At 37.2% G+C, this 17,965-nt stretch overlaps 1 protein-coding gene across 1 annotated transcript in view; it reads left to right on the top strand.

The window, feature by feature from the left end:
- LOC311069578 (zinc finger matrin-type protein 4) overlaps positions 1-6,344 on the top strand; it is a 111,004-nt gene extending 104,660 nt beyond the window's left edge. Inside the window, 1 exon segment of the mRNA XM_084092823.1 lies at positions 1,614-6,344. Within this exon segment, the coding sequence (XP_083948949.1) occupies positions 1,614-1,618 (5 nt within the window). The 3' untranslated portion in view covers positions 1,619-6,344.
- Positions 6,345-17,965: the final 11,621 nt, after the last annotated feature.

The following is a 17,965-nucleotide window of genomic DNA, read 5'->3' as shown; positions in this document are numbered from 1 at the left end:
TCAAGCTCGCAACAGCTGTGGGAATACGACGCCTATCACTGTATACATATATAAGCTCCTTCAGTATTATCAGCAGCTATCGTGTTTCTCAGGAGCTAATTACCCTCCTCCATCCCCAGCTCCTCCTCTCGTCAGTCAGGATTTGGCATTCTGATTCCCCTTGAATCAAAATAAATTCTCGAATCATGTTGTACTTTAAAATCTTGAATTAATGATATCTGCAATACATTCATGTTGGTTCTGTTCTGCTTACCCTTAGGGGGGGTTATTGCTGCTCCCCTTGCTCTTATCCATGCTAGGCTGCATGGATGCGCAGGGAGTTCTTGCCCAGAACAGAATCATACCGCCTAATCCAAACTGTATGCTAATTGTCAATCGTATTCAACGATAGTGGTCCTGACAGAAAATCTATTTATGAAACCTTTTCATCAAACTCATCAGAAGTTTCCTCTAACTGGTCCCCAGCTCATGAAGCACAACCTCTCTAGGTTTACTCTCACCAGCCCATCCTCTGTTAGTGGCCTAATTGCTCAGACTACTTGTCAGTTAGATCCAGCACCTACCTCACTTCTTAAAAGCTGCCTATCTGTAATCTTATCTCCTAATTGCTCATTTGATCAACTTTTCTATTTCTTACAGGGTCTGTCCCGCTGTCATTAAAAACAGCTGCGGTCACTCCCATTTTAAAGAAACAAGGGCTAGATTCTTCTTTTAAGAATAATTTAAGACCTATATCGAATCTTCCTTTCGTTTCTAAGCTAGTTTAAAAAAAGTAGTTGCTTCACAGTTACAAGCTCATCTCTATGCTAAAAAACGTTTTGATCCCTATCAATCTGGCTTCCGGTCAGGCACCAGCACTGAAACAACATTTGTAAAAATTACTAATGACCTCCTAATATCTGCTGATTCTGGTTGTCTTACTGTTCTCATCATGCTTGACTTAACAGTAGTTTTTGACACTGTATCTTATCACATACTTACCTCTCTTCTTTCAGCTATCGGCATCACGGGTAGTGCTTATCTTATTACTGTCCATAACTTCAAATCTTCTCTGCGTTCTCTCTCTCAAGGTGTCCCTCAAGGCTCTGTTGTTGGACCACTTCTGTTCTATATTTGTTTGTTACCTCTTGGTCACATTACTGTTACTCACTTCTTATTGGGCTGCCTGCTAAAACAATCACTAGACTACAATATGTTCAGAATCCTGCTGTCAGAGTCATCAATCAAGTCAAGAAATCTGATCACATTACCCCTTTGCTCTATAATCTACATTGGTTACTTGTTCCTCTCCGCATTCAGTATACAATTATCTTGTTAACTTTTAAATGTCTTCATGGACTTGCTCCCCATTGTTTATCTGAACTTCTGCACTATTATTCACCTCCTCGCTGTCTCCGGTCATCTGACTTAAAACTGCTTACTGTACCTCGTTTCAACAATGGGTGATCTATTCAGTGCTGAGGCTCCAAAACTCTGGAATTCTCTTCCTCTAACTCTTTGTGACACTTCTACTATATCCTCACTCAAATCTCAACTAAAAATGTATTATTATTATTGGGAAACTGGCCATGATATAAATATGAATATTGACCATTTTTTCTTTTCTTTTTCAGTTTGAAACAACATCAGCAATGAAGAAATACTCCAGCCGAAACAGAACACAAAGACCGTTTCAGGAATTTGCAGAACTGCACAAACTAATTGTGAACTCCTAAGAAAAGATGTCTTGTTTGGCCACAGGAATTGTTCATCTACAATATCTGAGTTTCCTCAAATGTCAAGTGTTTTATTTTTTTATTCACAATCTACTTTGGGAATATCTGTCCTTCCATGAGCGTAACGCAAAAGGATGTCTATGAACTCCAGAGATATTCATCATCTAACATGAGCGCACCAGCCTGAATAGACATGCAATGGTCATGCTACTTTTATTTTTGCCTTTCAAACTCTTGTATGCAGTGGCCTGTCATTTCTCTGCTCTTCAAACGACTCACCGCTGCTTTGGTTGTTTGCTTTGGCATGCCGGTGACAGAAAGAGATCATCAACCCTATTCCAGTGATTTTGTCTCACTTGTGTGTGTGAATGCTGCCAGTGAGGAATCAATTTAGCTGCCTTTGTGTGAAATCTCTTTCAGCTATGGTCAAAAACAATGTTTCAGCAAGATTTCCAGCACTGTTCCCACAGATTAAACACATGTCCTGTTTATTCGCACCACACTCAGTGTCGCAGAGGGCACAACATTCCTACAGAGCTGTGATGCTGCTTAAACACTGATGTCAAACGGAATATGCCATCAATAAAAAGGAGTCCAGATGCAATGAGTTGGCATTTTTTCACTCTGACTCAATCATGGATGATTCACATGGACGTAAATGTGTGAACCAGGCTCTGAGCTTTATCTAAATCTATGCCAAAATGACTGCCTGTAAGATCAGAGCTCAGTGCCTGCTGTTTTGATGTATGAATGCATTTTTTTTTTTGCTTTTCTGATGTGGCATAAAAAATAAAAATGTGGTGTTATTCTTGTTATCTTAGACTAAATGGTAGCTACTAAACTAAAACTAAAACAGAACTGGGGCCTCATTTATAAATACGTGCACAGAATAGCCGCTTTTACACTGTAGGGGCAAACCGTTCTCTTTCCTTTACCTTTCCATTCCGTGCAGATCTGGTCCAGCCAGTATGGATTTGGTTTCATTTTCCACTGTGGGGCTGATAACAGAGCTCTTTGGAATGTAATACAAATTTGTCAGCTGTTGCCTTGTTAACGCCAAAATGTACAGACGATATGAGATGTAAATAGCGTCCACGTTATGGAGGATGATCAGATATTTATTTTAATTTTACTATTAACTTGTTTATACTTCGCTCAAATAGTGTGCTTGGCTAGCTACAAAAGACTGGTAGCCAATCAACAGACAAGTGACCAATCCTGAGTTGCGACGTCGCTACACGCATTCTACCAGAACGGTTCAACCTACTAGCCAACCGTGCTGATAATTCCGGGACGAGAAGGATTTGTAATTTTGCCGTGCCGTCTCAGGCTCAAGTGGACTTTCACTCCATGTCGTAATTACCGTAATGTTTCTGAACTGCAAAAAGCCTTCACGTGCTTGTAGAACTTGTAATTACAAAGTGTAAACTCGTAATTTTCTGAGAGCTACAACTTGGCTGCTGTACCACCTGACCACTGCAGATTCAAGGTGTGTTTGACTAGAAGCACCGCTGTGCAGATCGATCTGTGTATGACATCAAAGTAACGCGAGAGCATTTTGAAAGTATATGGAACTTAATTTATGGTAATTGCGACATGCCGTAAACGCAGCATTTAACTGGAACCACTCCTTACCGTTGTTAGAACTGTTCAACCTAATGGTGGAAAAGCGGCTAATCACACTGAACAAGCATTTACTAAATGTTTAACAAGCAAGCATTTCCAAAAAAAAATCTAAATCCTTCCTGCTTCATTTTGTATCCTACAGAACGCCTACAGAACGCCTACAGATATCCTTGCAATGTTATATTCATTCCTTGCCCATGTTTACGTGCAACTCATAATCTGATTCAAAATCATATTCTCACAAAAATGTGTACTTGACATATTAAAACATCCTGTTATGTTATCTTATTCCAGGTCTTTTAAAATCTTTTGTTATAGTGGTTTTAAAAATAAGACACTGACAATTACATTATTAGCGTTTGTCCAAAAATCTAATTCATATCAGAATATTCCTGCGAATGTAAAGGTTGTCACTCATTTATTTATTAATTGAATCCCAGTTTGTTCATCTCTTTTAACATAGGATCAAATCCATGAGATTTTGCATCAGATCATACAGTGTGTACATTTTATAAATGAGGCCTCGGTCACAATAGTGTGACATTTATGCAAATCAGAGTATTACGGTAGCGACCAAGCCAGATGTTTTAAATGGTATGGTTAAACAATGCAAAAAAAAAAAAAAAAAAAAATTGTGTTTTGTAAATAATCTATACACAACAATATTGTTTTACCCCTGAACTGTTAGTCCAGGATGATTATTGTGGATTAAATGAAGGCCAGTAAGAGCTGTTTGAGTAAACCTCACTCCTCTGGCCTCAAGAGGTGCACTAGCGACTGACGCTAGACACTGCGGTCATAGTGTCCTTGTTAGCACAACCACCTTCCATGCCGGAAGAGCCGGTTCATATCCCGCTCAGAGCAGGGCGAGTAGAACCGGAGGGGTTACATCTACTTGACAAGATTTTTGTGTACTGCTTTCTGTTCAATATGTGATTTAACTGAAATCCTGAAAACCCTTGGGCTTTTACAAATCATCTGTTAACAGCCATTGAAGACACTGTATTTATGTCTAACCCCAATGATGTCTCTTTTGGAAGATATAGAGGAATAACATTTAATTTACTGTGAGCTAGACTACTGAATGGCTGTTATTTGAATGCTATGCCAGTATTTGTGTCTTGGTTTCCAGTAAAAATGTCTGAAATATATTTTGCAGTGCTGTTTGCTACAGTATAAAAGGACTCAGGATTACTGGACCCCTGTTGCAGATATTGTTTTGTGAATAATACCAGAAAGATCAGGACAAAGGACATTAGAGATTAATTTGATGTGAAGTACAGAGTTGCGGGATCTTCGAGAACAAACTCAGGCTGTTAAGATGTATCAGTTTGTATCAGTTCTTGTTTCACCTCGTCTCTGTCTTTAGCCTTTTTCTGATCATGTAAATGCAAATGGTCTTGCTGTCCATGAAATGGAATGCAATTTCAACTACAAATGGATTACAAAATATTTTATGGTGAATATATGCTGTGGGCTAGAATGATATATTTATTATAAAAACATATATTAAATACAGTGTGTGGAAGCATATATGTAAATGGAAAGAGTTGTGAATTTCCTGTGAAATGGTGAAAAATTAAGTCTGTACTGTGCACATTTGTAAATACACTTGATAATGACTATTTTCACTTTCAAACTATTAACGAGTTTCTGGGTATTATTTTCTGTGACATGGGAATATCATCATCATCATCATCATCAGATAGATAGATAGATCGATTATAAATTAGTGTCCCATCGGCTGTGAATTGCTGCTGAAGGATGGTGCTTTGGAGGAGAGGAAAATTATGAAACAAAATGTTTAGCCAGTGGGTATCAGTAAGCGGTTGCCATATAGATCGTAAAAGCTTTCAGGGTTATTAAAGTTAATGTGTCTGCGTGCAGTTAGCCCCCAGCTGCACTTTGTAGTAAGTCTTATTGAGGTTGTACACACAGTCTATTTTTCCTGCAGAACTGGAGCTTTCAAAACTACATTTTAAGATTAATTTTTCAAAAAAGTGCTAAAAGATACTGTGACTAACATTGCATTTGGAGATCTAAAAAGTTCAATTACTAGTAGCAATAATATGAGAGCACATAGAATTTATTCACACAAAAATGGAAATTCTGTCATCATTTCTGCCTAATGTTATTATTGTGTTCATCAAAATATTCAAATGTGCAATCGGTTAAGAATCCAACATTGTTTCACGTCGTCAAAGTCACACCATGCCGTGACAATCACAAAATGAGATTTGGAAACTAAAATTTTGATTTTTTGACAGTTTTGAATTGACAGTTCGTCACAAAACTGTTGTATGGAATCCGGAGATTAATCTGGACTTCTTTGATGATACTTTTATGGTCATCTTTTGTCATTTTTAAGGTTTGACCCCAGTCACTATTGTCTTTCGTTGAACAGAATTAATTCAAATGTGAAGAAAAATGCTGAAGTAACAAGGCCATGCTGCTACTAAAAGTTTTGTATCTTTAACATATACTGACAACCACCATAATATCACTGGTGGTAAAGGGAAAACCATATGATGAAAGTTCATCACAAGTAGCTTTTCCACTAGTCTTTGTAGCCAGACCTTTAGACTGACGGCAAGTCATAGCACCTTTCATTTGCCAAGGACCGCCCAAGAGGACATCTGACCAACATTTAAAGCAACCAATCACAGTCTTTTTTGTTCAATTTCATGTTTAGGGATGTGAAAATGTAAAGTCGATGTCCCCACAACAACAGACAGGTGTGCAATCATTCAAGAACGTCTTGCAAGTTTACTGAGATAATTGCGGAATAATGGTGCTGTAAACATTTTTGAAAATCCAGCATTTTGTTGATCCTGATAAGCACTCATTGTCACAGTTATGATTTTCTTCTTCCATAAGGGGGTTCAGTGTCACGACGACTTTGTTTCCAGGCGGACTGTTAAAGAATGTGACACACACGTCTCCTGGAAATCCTGGAGAATCCAACCAATCAGATGACGATTTCGAGGTTAAGGCTGAGGCTGAGACTACTTTTCCATAAGCTTAGGTATAGAAGGTGCACACAGTGTCATGCACAGAAATACAAAACACCATCATTATAATACAAATTGTTGTGCCCCGATCTCCCTATAAAGTATCCCTATACTTTATGTGATTTGTGAGTATTCTAGTCACATTGTTTGAAGTTTAAATTAGTTAATTATCTTTAAATGATATGATGTGTATAGTGACTCATATATATTTTTATATGTTTTGTGTTTTCTCTGTATAGGTTAAGCTAAACATCTGAATTATGCACTGAAAATAAGCAAAATAAGATCAAGTTGTTGCTGAAAGATTTTCAATAAATTGCTTTTTTGAAGAATCAGATGTTTTGAGTTATTCCATGCACCCTTTGAAGATGATTGAAGCCTTTTTCAAGTTTGGTCAGACATTGAGGCTAAGAATCCCTGTATAACTTGACACAAATTACAAAAATTATCCAATAAACATTAATTTAACAACATACACTGCTGGAGGAAAAAGGGACCAAGCCCCAAAAGGCTAAACACTGAGCTTTTGTTTAATTAATTTTCAGGTAGACTATCAGCAGCCTCAAAGCTATCAGTCATCAGTTGGAAACAGGCGCCTCAACACCCGTCATGTGTAGCGGAAGCAGTGCGAGATCTCGAGAGAATGATCAAGCAGACACAGAGACAATGTAGTACCATAACATTCTTAGATTTATTAAGGAAAATTGGTAATATTTATACACAAGATCAAGCAAAATCATCCACGATGTCAAGGCCATCCAATCATAGTACTCAAAGATCAACCCCTACCATATGTGGCATGTTAAGAAATATATCAATAAGTCAGAGAGGTCAGATGTTCAAATGTATGTGCGTGTCTTGAGTTCCCGTTTGCGTGTGAGTGTATAAGTGGGTCCAAGGCCTAGTTCTTGTTTTGTCTATAGGTGTGTCCAGAACTTAGGTGGATTATTTCTGACACGCTGACTATCACTGTTATTGTCTTTATTAACTGTTCTTTCTTTTATGTCTTTCCTTGGTCCTCAATGGTGTCGTTGTGTTGGTCCAGATGAACCAATCAGCTTGCATATCAGGATAATGCTTCGTCTCCATCTCCTTTATGCCTAATATGTCTGCTCTCCTAGTTATTCTTGGTGTCCCCCTTGGCATGGGGCAGCCTTCAGGCTACTAGCATGTATCCATGCGGTTGCAGATCAGTCAGCACAACCGTCCTTGTCACTGTTATCACTGTGGCCCGGACCCAAGTTTCAGCTCTCTGACCTTGACTGGTTTCAGGCTACTAAATAGCATCTGCTGGTTGGGCACAAACTAATGTGCCCGTCTTTCTGAGGGAATAGGAAATGTTAGCAAGACATCACTATTAATAGAATTCTATTTCTCAATCAGGGCTGTGACATAGTCTTCCAGGATAACCTCCATTTGACCTATAAAGAAGAAATGCCAGCGCAGCCTTTGACCCATGGGTTTGGGATAGGCCTAGCCATTAGAATTTCAAAAGGAGACATTCTGGTAGTGGAGGATGGTGTCATTCATATTTCAGTTTGACCACAAATTACTGGTCAGGATATTAGCAAAATTTAAGCAAATGCACTACTTAAAAAGCCATTGCTATTTCAGAAAAAACATCTATAGTGAATATTTGGTCTCACATTAAAATCAAATGAACTGGGAGACATTGTTTAACTACTAACTGTTTGAAGCCATTAACATTGAGTGGAATAACACTGACTCTTCTTCCTGTAAAAAGCTGTCTGCAAGTTGGGGAAGGATACTCAATGCTATGTTACTTTATCTATAGTATTTGTGCAATTCTTGCTAATTTCCTGACCAGTGATTTGTGATTTACATGGTTAAGACCATAAAAAGACCACTAAATATTTTGTCATTTTTGGCTTGCCCCAGCCCATTATTTGGTTAACATCCAAAAACAGTATATTTAACAGTGTTTTACTGTAAAATTGCATGTAATGTAGATATATTACAGTTCCCCCCTGTATATAGTAAGGGATGTGTACATCCAGCTTTGCCTGGATACATACAGTACACTTCCGTAAAGCAATATGCCTACTATATAGCAAATTTCAACTGTGTGATTTATATCATCGCAAAATGTTAAATATATTATTGCACAGCTCTATGTATAAAGTTACTGTATATATAGTACAGTCACAGTCAGGTTGTAATGATCGCATAAAAATGGGAATCAAACGAAAATAATCTTTTAATATTATCTAAACTCGGAACACTCAGGATATACTACAGAGAAATACATAAATCACAATCACGTAACCAAAGAGGACACAGAACACTGAACAGAGTTTATTCAGAGCTCAGGGTTTAAAAATACATGGGCTGAATCTGAAATCACCCCCTAAACCCTTAATCACTATTCCCTACGTTAGTCCACTAATACGGTTCACTTTCTGAATGAAAACGAGTGAGCGAATTCGGACAGCCGATGAGTGTACATCGGCTGTGCACTCGTTATTGCGGTGCAATGTGGGATAGAATGAGTGCACTAGATAACGTCCACTATGGTTTCGGACAAAACTACATGGATGTCCCCTCTAATAATGCCATATTTGAGGGCATAGGGGCCATTTCGGATTCAGCCATGGAGAGTAATCAAGGTAAAACAGAACAGGTGCAGGAACTAATTAACAACCAGGGAGACTGACTAGGAGCAGGCAGACAGGGAAGAGTCAATGATAATAAAACAGAACATAACCATTACAGTACATCTATAAGTACATCTTTTCCCCTTATAGTACACTCACGTAAAGCAATATACTATAGCAACCCTCAACTGCTTGATTGTTTAAATCTTCGCAAAATGTAAACTATCGCACATCTCTAATCTGATAAATGTGACTGTAAGGCATTAATATCATGACTGCAAGCTGCTTTAAGTAAGCAATAAGGTATGAGAGGCTTTTATGAAGTAAAAAAAAAAAGGTTTTTTTTTATTATGAATATAGGACCGACCTGAAAGAAAATGCCATGTCTCCTGTAAATGCAGGTACACTCGCTTACTAGATCTCTCACAATACTCTACTCTAGCTTCAATTAACAATATCAATGAGATCAAACTTGTTTTAGTTGCTAAGAGTGGTTGCTAAGGGTGTTGTGTAGTGATACATAGAACCATAGGGTGAAGCAGTCATAGCCACGTTTTATTGTAAATGAAACACAGCTATTGACCAATCAGAATCAAGGATTGGAACTAACCGTTTTATAAAAACATGTATTGTGAAAAGTACTTTAACAAATAAAATGGACTTGAACAGCTTGCTAGAAATCTTATCAAACAGGTTTAAAACTAAACTTAAACACTTAAATATTGTAAAAACAAAATATATTTTGTGGTTTTAAGATCATAGGCTACTTACTGATAAATATCTTCTCTTGTTTTTATCTGACAGTCCTTTTCAGTAATTTATCATTCTTTCTCTGTATTTTTCTCTCCTTCACGTTGTGCCGCAAATGGAGGTCAGTGTTTTCAGGACAGCACGACCGTAATATAATTACCTGGGAAAATCAAATCACCTCTCGGTAACAACTTGCAAAGGAAAATATTTCAAATGCTCTCACAAGGACAATGACCTCGACTCTTAAAACAGCTTGATTTAATTTACATTCATTTTGAAATCCTATATATTAGCAATAGTGAGCAGCCAGTAATGATATTACCTTCATCTATGACATCAATAGAGGACAAACACACACAAAAACACACTTCAACACAACACTGCAGTCACAACGAGTGACATTCATAATATTTGCCCCATGGAATTGTTTTTTAGGGGCATTTTCTTCCTTTCCTCTCACCATTTATAGTAGACACATAGTTTGACTTCAACTTCTGTCAGTACTTCTATTGAATCAGTTACAAATATAAAGGAACAGGAATAAAAATGCTCAAGATATAACACATACAAAATAGCACTGCTAATGCATTTTAATCATAGTCAGCCAATTAATAAGACAATACAACTTTTTAAATATTAGAGTATTCATTAATATTTTGAGTTTATACATTACAGCTTTTATATTTCATATATTTTATTTTAATGTTAATTTTTAACCACCCTGGGTTAAAAACAGGTTTAAAAAGACAATTCGTCACATTTTAAATATCTGAGGCATTTTCATCACTTTCAATGGATAAACATTTCTGATCCTGATCCATTAGCAATGTGTGGATTGGGAAGAGACACTCCATATGTATCAAACATGCCTTAATAAATTGCAAAACTATTTGTGAATTTATCTGATTATATCAATGACAGTGTTTCTCTACAAACTGTTTGAGGTGGAACCATACATTAAATGTTCACTGAGAACCTCTGCCTTATTCAGAGCAGCACCAGGTATGCAATTTCTTGGAAAGATATTTTTGCAGTGTTTCTTCAGCAGAACAATCCAAAAACACAATAAATAACAGTACAACTGAAGAGATGTATGTTTATCCCTCACAGCCTCACTTTCATTTCCGTTAAAAATCAGAGATGGCACAGCTATAAATAAGGTCCCACATCCTTTACTATACTGAAACACTGAATCACACTGGTTGAATACAGGAGATTGCTTTTGACAGCACAGTCACATGAAGAGGAACTTAACCCTGAGTGACTATATCAGTGAAACATCTTCTGATCATAAATACTGCAGAGACTCTCTGGAACATGAAATCCCTTTTCTCACGTTTCATAACAAAGCAGACAGTAGGTACTATTTTTGCAGCTTTATTAAGGTTTCCCTCATATATGATTTTCTTAAGTTGGCTGTCACTACACAGCGCATCTAATGAAGTCAACATGACATGCTGTTGACATCCTGTTTTACTTGTAAGAGACTACAAAACAAGCGTTTATTATTAGGAATAACATGCCCTTATGAATTGTTCACAATAAGACCAGTAAAATGCCTTAAGAAAGTAAATAGGGTCCATTTTGATTTCATGTTGACGATTCTAGAGTTCTTGACTTTCATCTTCATGTTGATTTCGATTTGTTTAAAAGGAATATGCACTGCACTGCTTTCATGGTCAAAAAGACTGTGAATTATGCATTTCTATGGGAACACGCCTAAATGAATCTTCAGTAGTCATGTGGTACAGCTGTAATTACCTGCTTTACGGGGACATGGATGTTTTTTACAAGCTGAAATCTCATAATTACGGGAATTACAACATGGTGGTAACGGGCCTTTAAATCCTAAGAATCGATCTTTTAGTCTACACTGATAAAAAATTATTCTGTGGTGAAGTAAATACTGCAGAAAAAACAAATGTACCAAAATTCTACCTGAATATGTTAGAATTTAAAAAAATAAAGTAAATTCTATATTAGTACTCAATTTAAGCTTGTAGAAATTAAAGCATAAATATATCAACATTATAAAATTAAGAAAAACCTACTCAACTTTCTGATACTGGTGTTCCCATCATGGATAATTAATAAGGTTGCATTTTTCACTGTTTTCCAGCTGTATTTACACTGTTTTATCATTGCTTTTGTTGTTATCTGTTTTGTGACATCTGGAGTTAATTTTCTACTCAAAATGACATTCATACCCAAAAATGAATATGATCCAACGAATGTTATCGTTAATGTGTATTGTGTATTGAAGTCTCTGTGTTCGGGTAGATTCTATATTACCTCTATTCTTTATGTTGACTACATAATATCCACTGTATTATTTACTTGGATGTTCTAAGTAAATCATGCACTTTATAAGCATGGCTTAGTTCATTATATTGTTTGAGTAAAATGTATTTGAAACAGAGCCAAGTTAAAGTTACTTATTTTCTATGTTAACCCCCAGGGGTCGGCGATCACGCCAGTGTGATCAGCTCGCTTTTTTTCTTATCAATGCAAAAGAGACTCAAAATACTCTGTTGATTTTGATCTTACATATAAGACACTTACATATAAGTTATACATCATTCGATCCTGTTATTTTTTTTATTTATTTTTTCTATTTTCTATACCTGTTTTCTATTTTTTCTTTGTGTATACTCACAATAAAACAAAGTGTTGTGCTTTTTGGCAAGAGAAATTAACATTCAATTCACGGGCAACAGCTCTAGTGGACATTCCTGCAGTCAGCATGCCAATTGCACGCTCCCTCAAAATTTGCGACATCTGTGGCATTGTGCTGTGTGATAAAACTGCACATTTTAGAGTGGCCTTTTATTGTGGCCAGCCTAAGGCACACCTGTGCAATAATCATGCTGTCTAATCAGCATCTTGATATGCCACACCTGTGAGTATATATATATATGAAGAGTTCAGATGCAAAAGCCTCTAAGTGCCATCTGAAAATTTCTTCTAGAATGATCATTTTTATCAAGCTTGTATATTTAAGTTCAGTAATTTCACTTAAATGACAATTAATAGGTAATTTTCATTGCCATTTAAGTGAAATTACTGAACTTAAATATACAAGCTTGATAAAAAATTATCATTCTGGAAGAAAATTTCAGATGGCACTTATAGTCCGGTGGTGTAGTGAAAATACCGTTACCGAGGTGATAAAAGCACCAAATTTTGCATGGTGTTTCCTTAGGGTCTATAGTGTAATTTTGGCCTAGGAAATAAATGTTGTAACATGTTATATTAGAAGTATAACATTATCAATGAAATATGCTTAAAAACACAGAGATTTTCAAGTTCCTGCACAAGAAAAAGTATTTAAATGAATCCCAAAGTTAACATTTTGATATGTTTATTTATGTTTATGAACTTTTACATAACTAAAGCTTCAATACATGTTAAAGTATTAGCAATATGATCTTTATTGGCCCTGTAATTGATAATTACGAGTCGTTACAGTTGCATTTGCAAAGAGGTGAGCAGTCTAGAGTTGCTTTGACACATTTGCAGGTGGAACAATCCCCCTTACAGCAACATTTGATAAGTTCTCTGCAGGCTGTGGGGACTTCTGGAAGTGTCATCCAAACTGGTTCCCAAGACCCTAATTCCTTGGTCCATCCATAGTCCCTTGGAGAAGGAATACCTTGCTGTGAGAGTGTGCTGGTCGCCCAGATTCCAGTCTGATAAACTGCCCATCTGATGTGCTGCAGTAGAGTATCTTGGGTGGGTGGCAGTTTCTCCATTGTCCTACTCCCATGACAGAAGAGTTCTTTCCTCTTCTGGACAATGGAGCTTGAAGGACTGGACTTGTCATAAAAGATGACAGTCAGTCTCTCAAGCTTTTGAAACTGCCATGAAGCAGCATCTAATTTTTGGAATGGATTTCTGGCAAGGGAAGCAAATACTTCAGTGGCTTTATCATAGGCTTGCCAGGCCCACCAAACTGACTTCTTACCCTTCCCAGTGAAAGCAGATGTTGTATCACACCCTGAATAGGCATGGAACATCAACAGTGCTTGAAACTTGTCCTTACCCAGACTTTTACATATGTAATTGACATGGTAAAATCTGTACTTTTTGCCCATGCCAAAAGCCACCCAGATGTCAGTCAAAGGTTGAATCACAAGTAAATCATGGAATAGACCTTCAAGAATCACAATGACATCAGTGTCCACAGTACGCACATGGACAGTTTTTGCTCCTTGCTTCATGCTGTATATGAACCACAATCCAGGTGTCTGCCTCTTCATGATTGCAACTGCTCATGGTGCTGCTGGAACCAAATGAAGATACAGCTTGCCCTGATGTGATATATAGCCTGTGTCTTCTAATACCCCTTTTCCACCAAAAAAGAACTGGTTCGGAACTGGTGCTGGTTCAAAGTTGGTTCAACTTGCGAACCTTCTCAGAACCTTTTTGTTTTTCCACTGACTAGAGAGCCCAGCGAACGGTGTTGTTACGTCACTGTGTACGTTGCCATAGGCTATGTCTTAGCTTTCCTAGAAACGCTTGCGCCAACTTCAAGCATAACAATTACAATGGCGGACTAAATCGTCTTTCTGCAAATGTTTCTCCTGGCATTGCGATCCTATATTGGGGTCAGAAGAAGATGTTTAGAACACATTTGTGCTGCTCATCTGGATTACTATAGACGGAGGTTACGTTCGAGAAGAACTTTGACACTAACCCTGCCCCCTGCCCCCAGCCCCCAGCCCCCGACGTAACCATGACGTGGTAAAAGAACGGTTCTAGTCCAGCAAAGAGTTGGTGCCGCTTTGGAACCAATTTTCCTGGTCGAAAACCGGTTCTTTGGCTGTCGAAACATAAAGAACTGGTTCGTGAGTAGACACCGGCTCCGAACCGGCACCAACCCCCTTGGTGGAAAAGGGGTATAATATGAACTCTGTTTTAGCTACAGATTCATCTGCACAGTTACGGCTGTGAAGAGTGACTAGATCTTTAAAATCATCCAAGAAAGGGTTGCCCATTCTTTTAATAGTTTCAGACAGGTTGGCTACATGTCTTTGAAATGTTTTCTGTGTGGAAAGACACTGTTCATGATGCTGGAAGTTCTTAGGATTATCTATGTCATTTTCAGGAAGAAAGTCCTCTTCAAATTCTTTCAGCAATCTTCCCAACTCTGGTCCAGAGATCATCCATCGTCTGAAAGCATTTGGGTTTTCTGTGAGACCAACTGCACCACCGCAATCTTTCACAATCGTATTCTCTTGTTCTTGAGCTTGGTCGAAAGGTATTGCAGAGAACTTGTTGTATGTCTTTGAGAGAACCCAGTGTGAATGCTTTTCAAACTCATCCTTGATGGTGCTGGGCAAAGACTTCATGTCCCTGATGTGGACGGACATGCATAGTTCTTGTAGTTCTTGCATAGTTTCTATGGTCCAAGGCAAAAAATAGAGGGATGAGTTCTTCTAAAACTTCTACATATAGAAGGAAGTTCTTCTCTCTGTGAGCTCTGACAAAAATGAGAATGAGGGTTTCATATCTTAGTATTAGACCCCAATACATGAAAGTTGGACTCTTCTTCAGCATGTCATTTCTCCAAGTGATAAAGGTATCTTTATCTTTGTGGCCAGCAATAAGCCTAAAAGCTTCCTGCTGTAGATTGTGAAGTGACAGTAGAGTGACTTGGTCTCCATGACTCGCACCATGCCTGGTGCGAGTTAGGTGTGCTGCTTTCAGAAATGAGTCAGCCTTTCCAGAAGATGCAACTTCTGCTTCAGTGAGTGCTGTCGTCCAACCAGAGCACTCTAATTTTATTTTTATTTTTTTAAACAGGAAAAGATTAAAGACAATCGGGCCTGACTCAGTATAAAACTGATTTTCAGCAGGTTCCTGCTCTGCAGAACATAAATACCACATACAGAACAAAACTCCTAGACAAGACAGCAACAAACACACAAACCAAGAGAATGAGCATCAGGGGGAGGCCATGAAGTCATCTCAGTGGTCACAGATATACCTGTCCATTAGATGGCGAGCAAATGTTATTTTAAATAGTCTTATTGATGTTATAGTTCTGATGTGCTGTGGAATCTCTAATAGGTCGCCAAGTGTATTCCAAGTGTATTCCTTAGTTGGACATTAAGCATAAAAGAACGAACGAATTATGACCTGCAACATGTCTACAATAGGCAACCAAAATAACTGAAAGTACATCTAGCTATGTACTGTCACACACAAATAGGATTTAATGTGATGTGATGCAGCCTAACATAAAATAATGACCAAACTATGAACTCAGTAGATAGCTATATGAATGACCTAGTTGAATTGAAAAATAAAAGAGAAAACCAATATCTCTTAACATTTAAGCATTTTTGCTGCCTTTTTTAATAATTCCGCCTATATTATACAGGGCTTTTTGAGGGTTTTTTTTAGGTATAAGGTGTCTTAGCACTCTGTTTTACACTTATAATTTGGAAGATCTACTGGCCTGAGCACAAATTAACAAAAGGAAGCTTATTCATTGGTCTTAAAAGGCAATTACCCTGAAAGTTTTACTTGAGAGAAAAAAAACAAAAAACGTTTTTCATGAATATTGTTTTTTAAGTGATTTGACACTAAATTTCAATATTTCAGCTGGGCTCCTAGGCTGAAATCATTTAGGAGGTCCTAAAGAAGCTTCATGTAAAATTTGGTGCTTTTATCACTTCGGTAACGGTATTATTTAATATGTGCACTACCCAACTGGACTATTATCTTAACTCTTCATATATATATATATATATATATATATATATATATATATATATATATACATATATATACATATATATATCACAGTTTCCATGAAAATATAAGCAGCACAACTGTTTTCAACATTGATGATAATAATAAGAAATGTTTCTTAAAGGAACCGTATGTAAGATTGTGGCCAAAACTGGTACTGCAATCACTTTCAAATTACTGTAGAACGGTGTATCAGGCCAAAACACAACATGACAACATCAACATCAGTTGAGGGCTGCAACTTCACTTTTAAATGACAATATCCTGGCCGGACTACTGTTGTTAGTGATATAAGTATTCGAAATGAACATGATTTCTTAATGTCTAGTGACATATCAGGGCCATTTTATGATTAATTTAAATACATTTCTTACATACGATTCATATTAGCCCATATTACATTAACATATTAGAGTGATTTCTGAATAATTTACATTCTAAAATATATTACAATAGAAAACAGTTATTTTAAATTGCAATAATATTTCACAATATTTTACTGTATTTTATCAAATAAATGCAGCCATGGTGAGCATAAGAAGCTTCCTTCAAAAACATTTAAAAAAATATTACTGACTCCAAACTTTAGATATTTATTGTAGGTCACTTTGGATAAAAGCCTTTGCCAAATCCATAAATGTAAATGTTATATCACTCTCACATTAATTAATTAATGCCATCTGTAGACAGCTCTGTTGATTTTAATGGGCGAACGCATCTAGTTTGCTCACTCTCAATGTAGAAATGGGTTTGAACTGACATGATCTCTTGCAACGCTGACAGATTTATTTACTATAACGAAAGCATTTTGATTTATCACGTCAGTGCAAATACAGCATTGCAAACTCTCAAAAAAACGTCTGCATTATGGAAGCGAGCTGGACTTTTAGTATCCCTAGTCTAGTCACCGTGCCCAGGGAACCTGAAAATTGGTCCCAAGCCCCAATAGCCTGGATATAATATCCTAAAATCCATAAATTCAGAAGCTAAAATGTTGCACACCTTGACCCTATTAATACATTTCCCACAATTCAGTTGATGATGAAAAGCTAGCTGTCAATCAACGTAATAAGATTTTTACCAGTGATATTGGAATTGCCAGCGGTTGACTGAAATGAATGTCAGCACTGACTCTGGAGTATTTGCTGTCTAATAAGCTCACTTCCAGCAGACGTTTGTATCATCTGTCACTGTCAGATGCATGCAAGCCAGCTTTCACACTGCTGTTCCTTCTCATATTGAGATCTCACAACCGGACACCACTGACAAAACACTCATGTCAAATCTGACACAGGCAAGACATTTCTCACATATTAAAATCTACACATATACACACTATGCAATGAGGGCAGACAAACAATGACAGGCAAGCAAAATGGAATTTCATAATGACATTCATTTATGTGAATAATAGTATGTCATGGAAATTGTAACATTTAGCCTGAAGTACACACACACACACACACACACACACACACACACACACACA

This window comes from Abramis brama, assembly GCF_963993115.1.
Source record: "Abramis brama genome assembly, chromosome: 19".
Lineage (NCBI taxonomy): Eukaryota > Metazoa > Chordata > Actinopteri > Cypriniformes > Leuciscidae > Abramis > Abramis brama.
The sequence above is the reverse complement of the archived record's forward strand: the minus strand, read 5'-3'. Positions and strand labels throughout refer to the sequence as shown.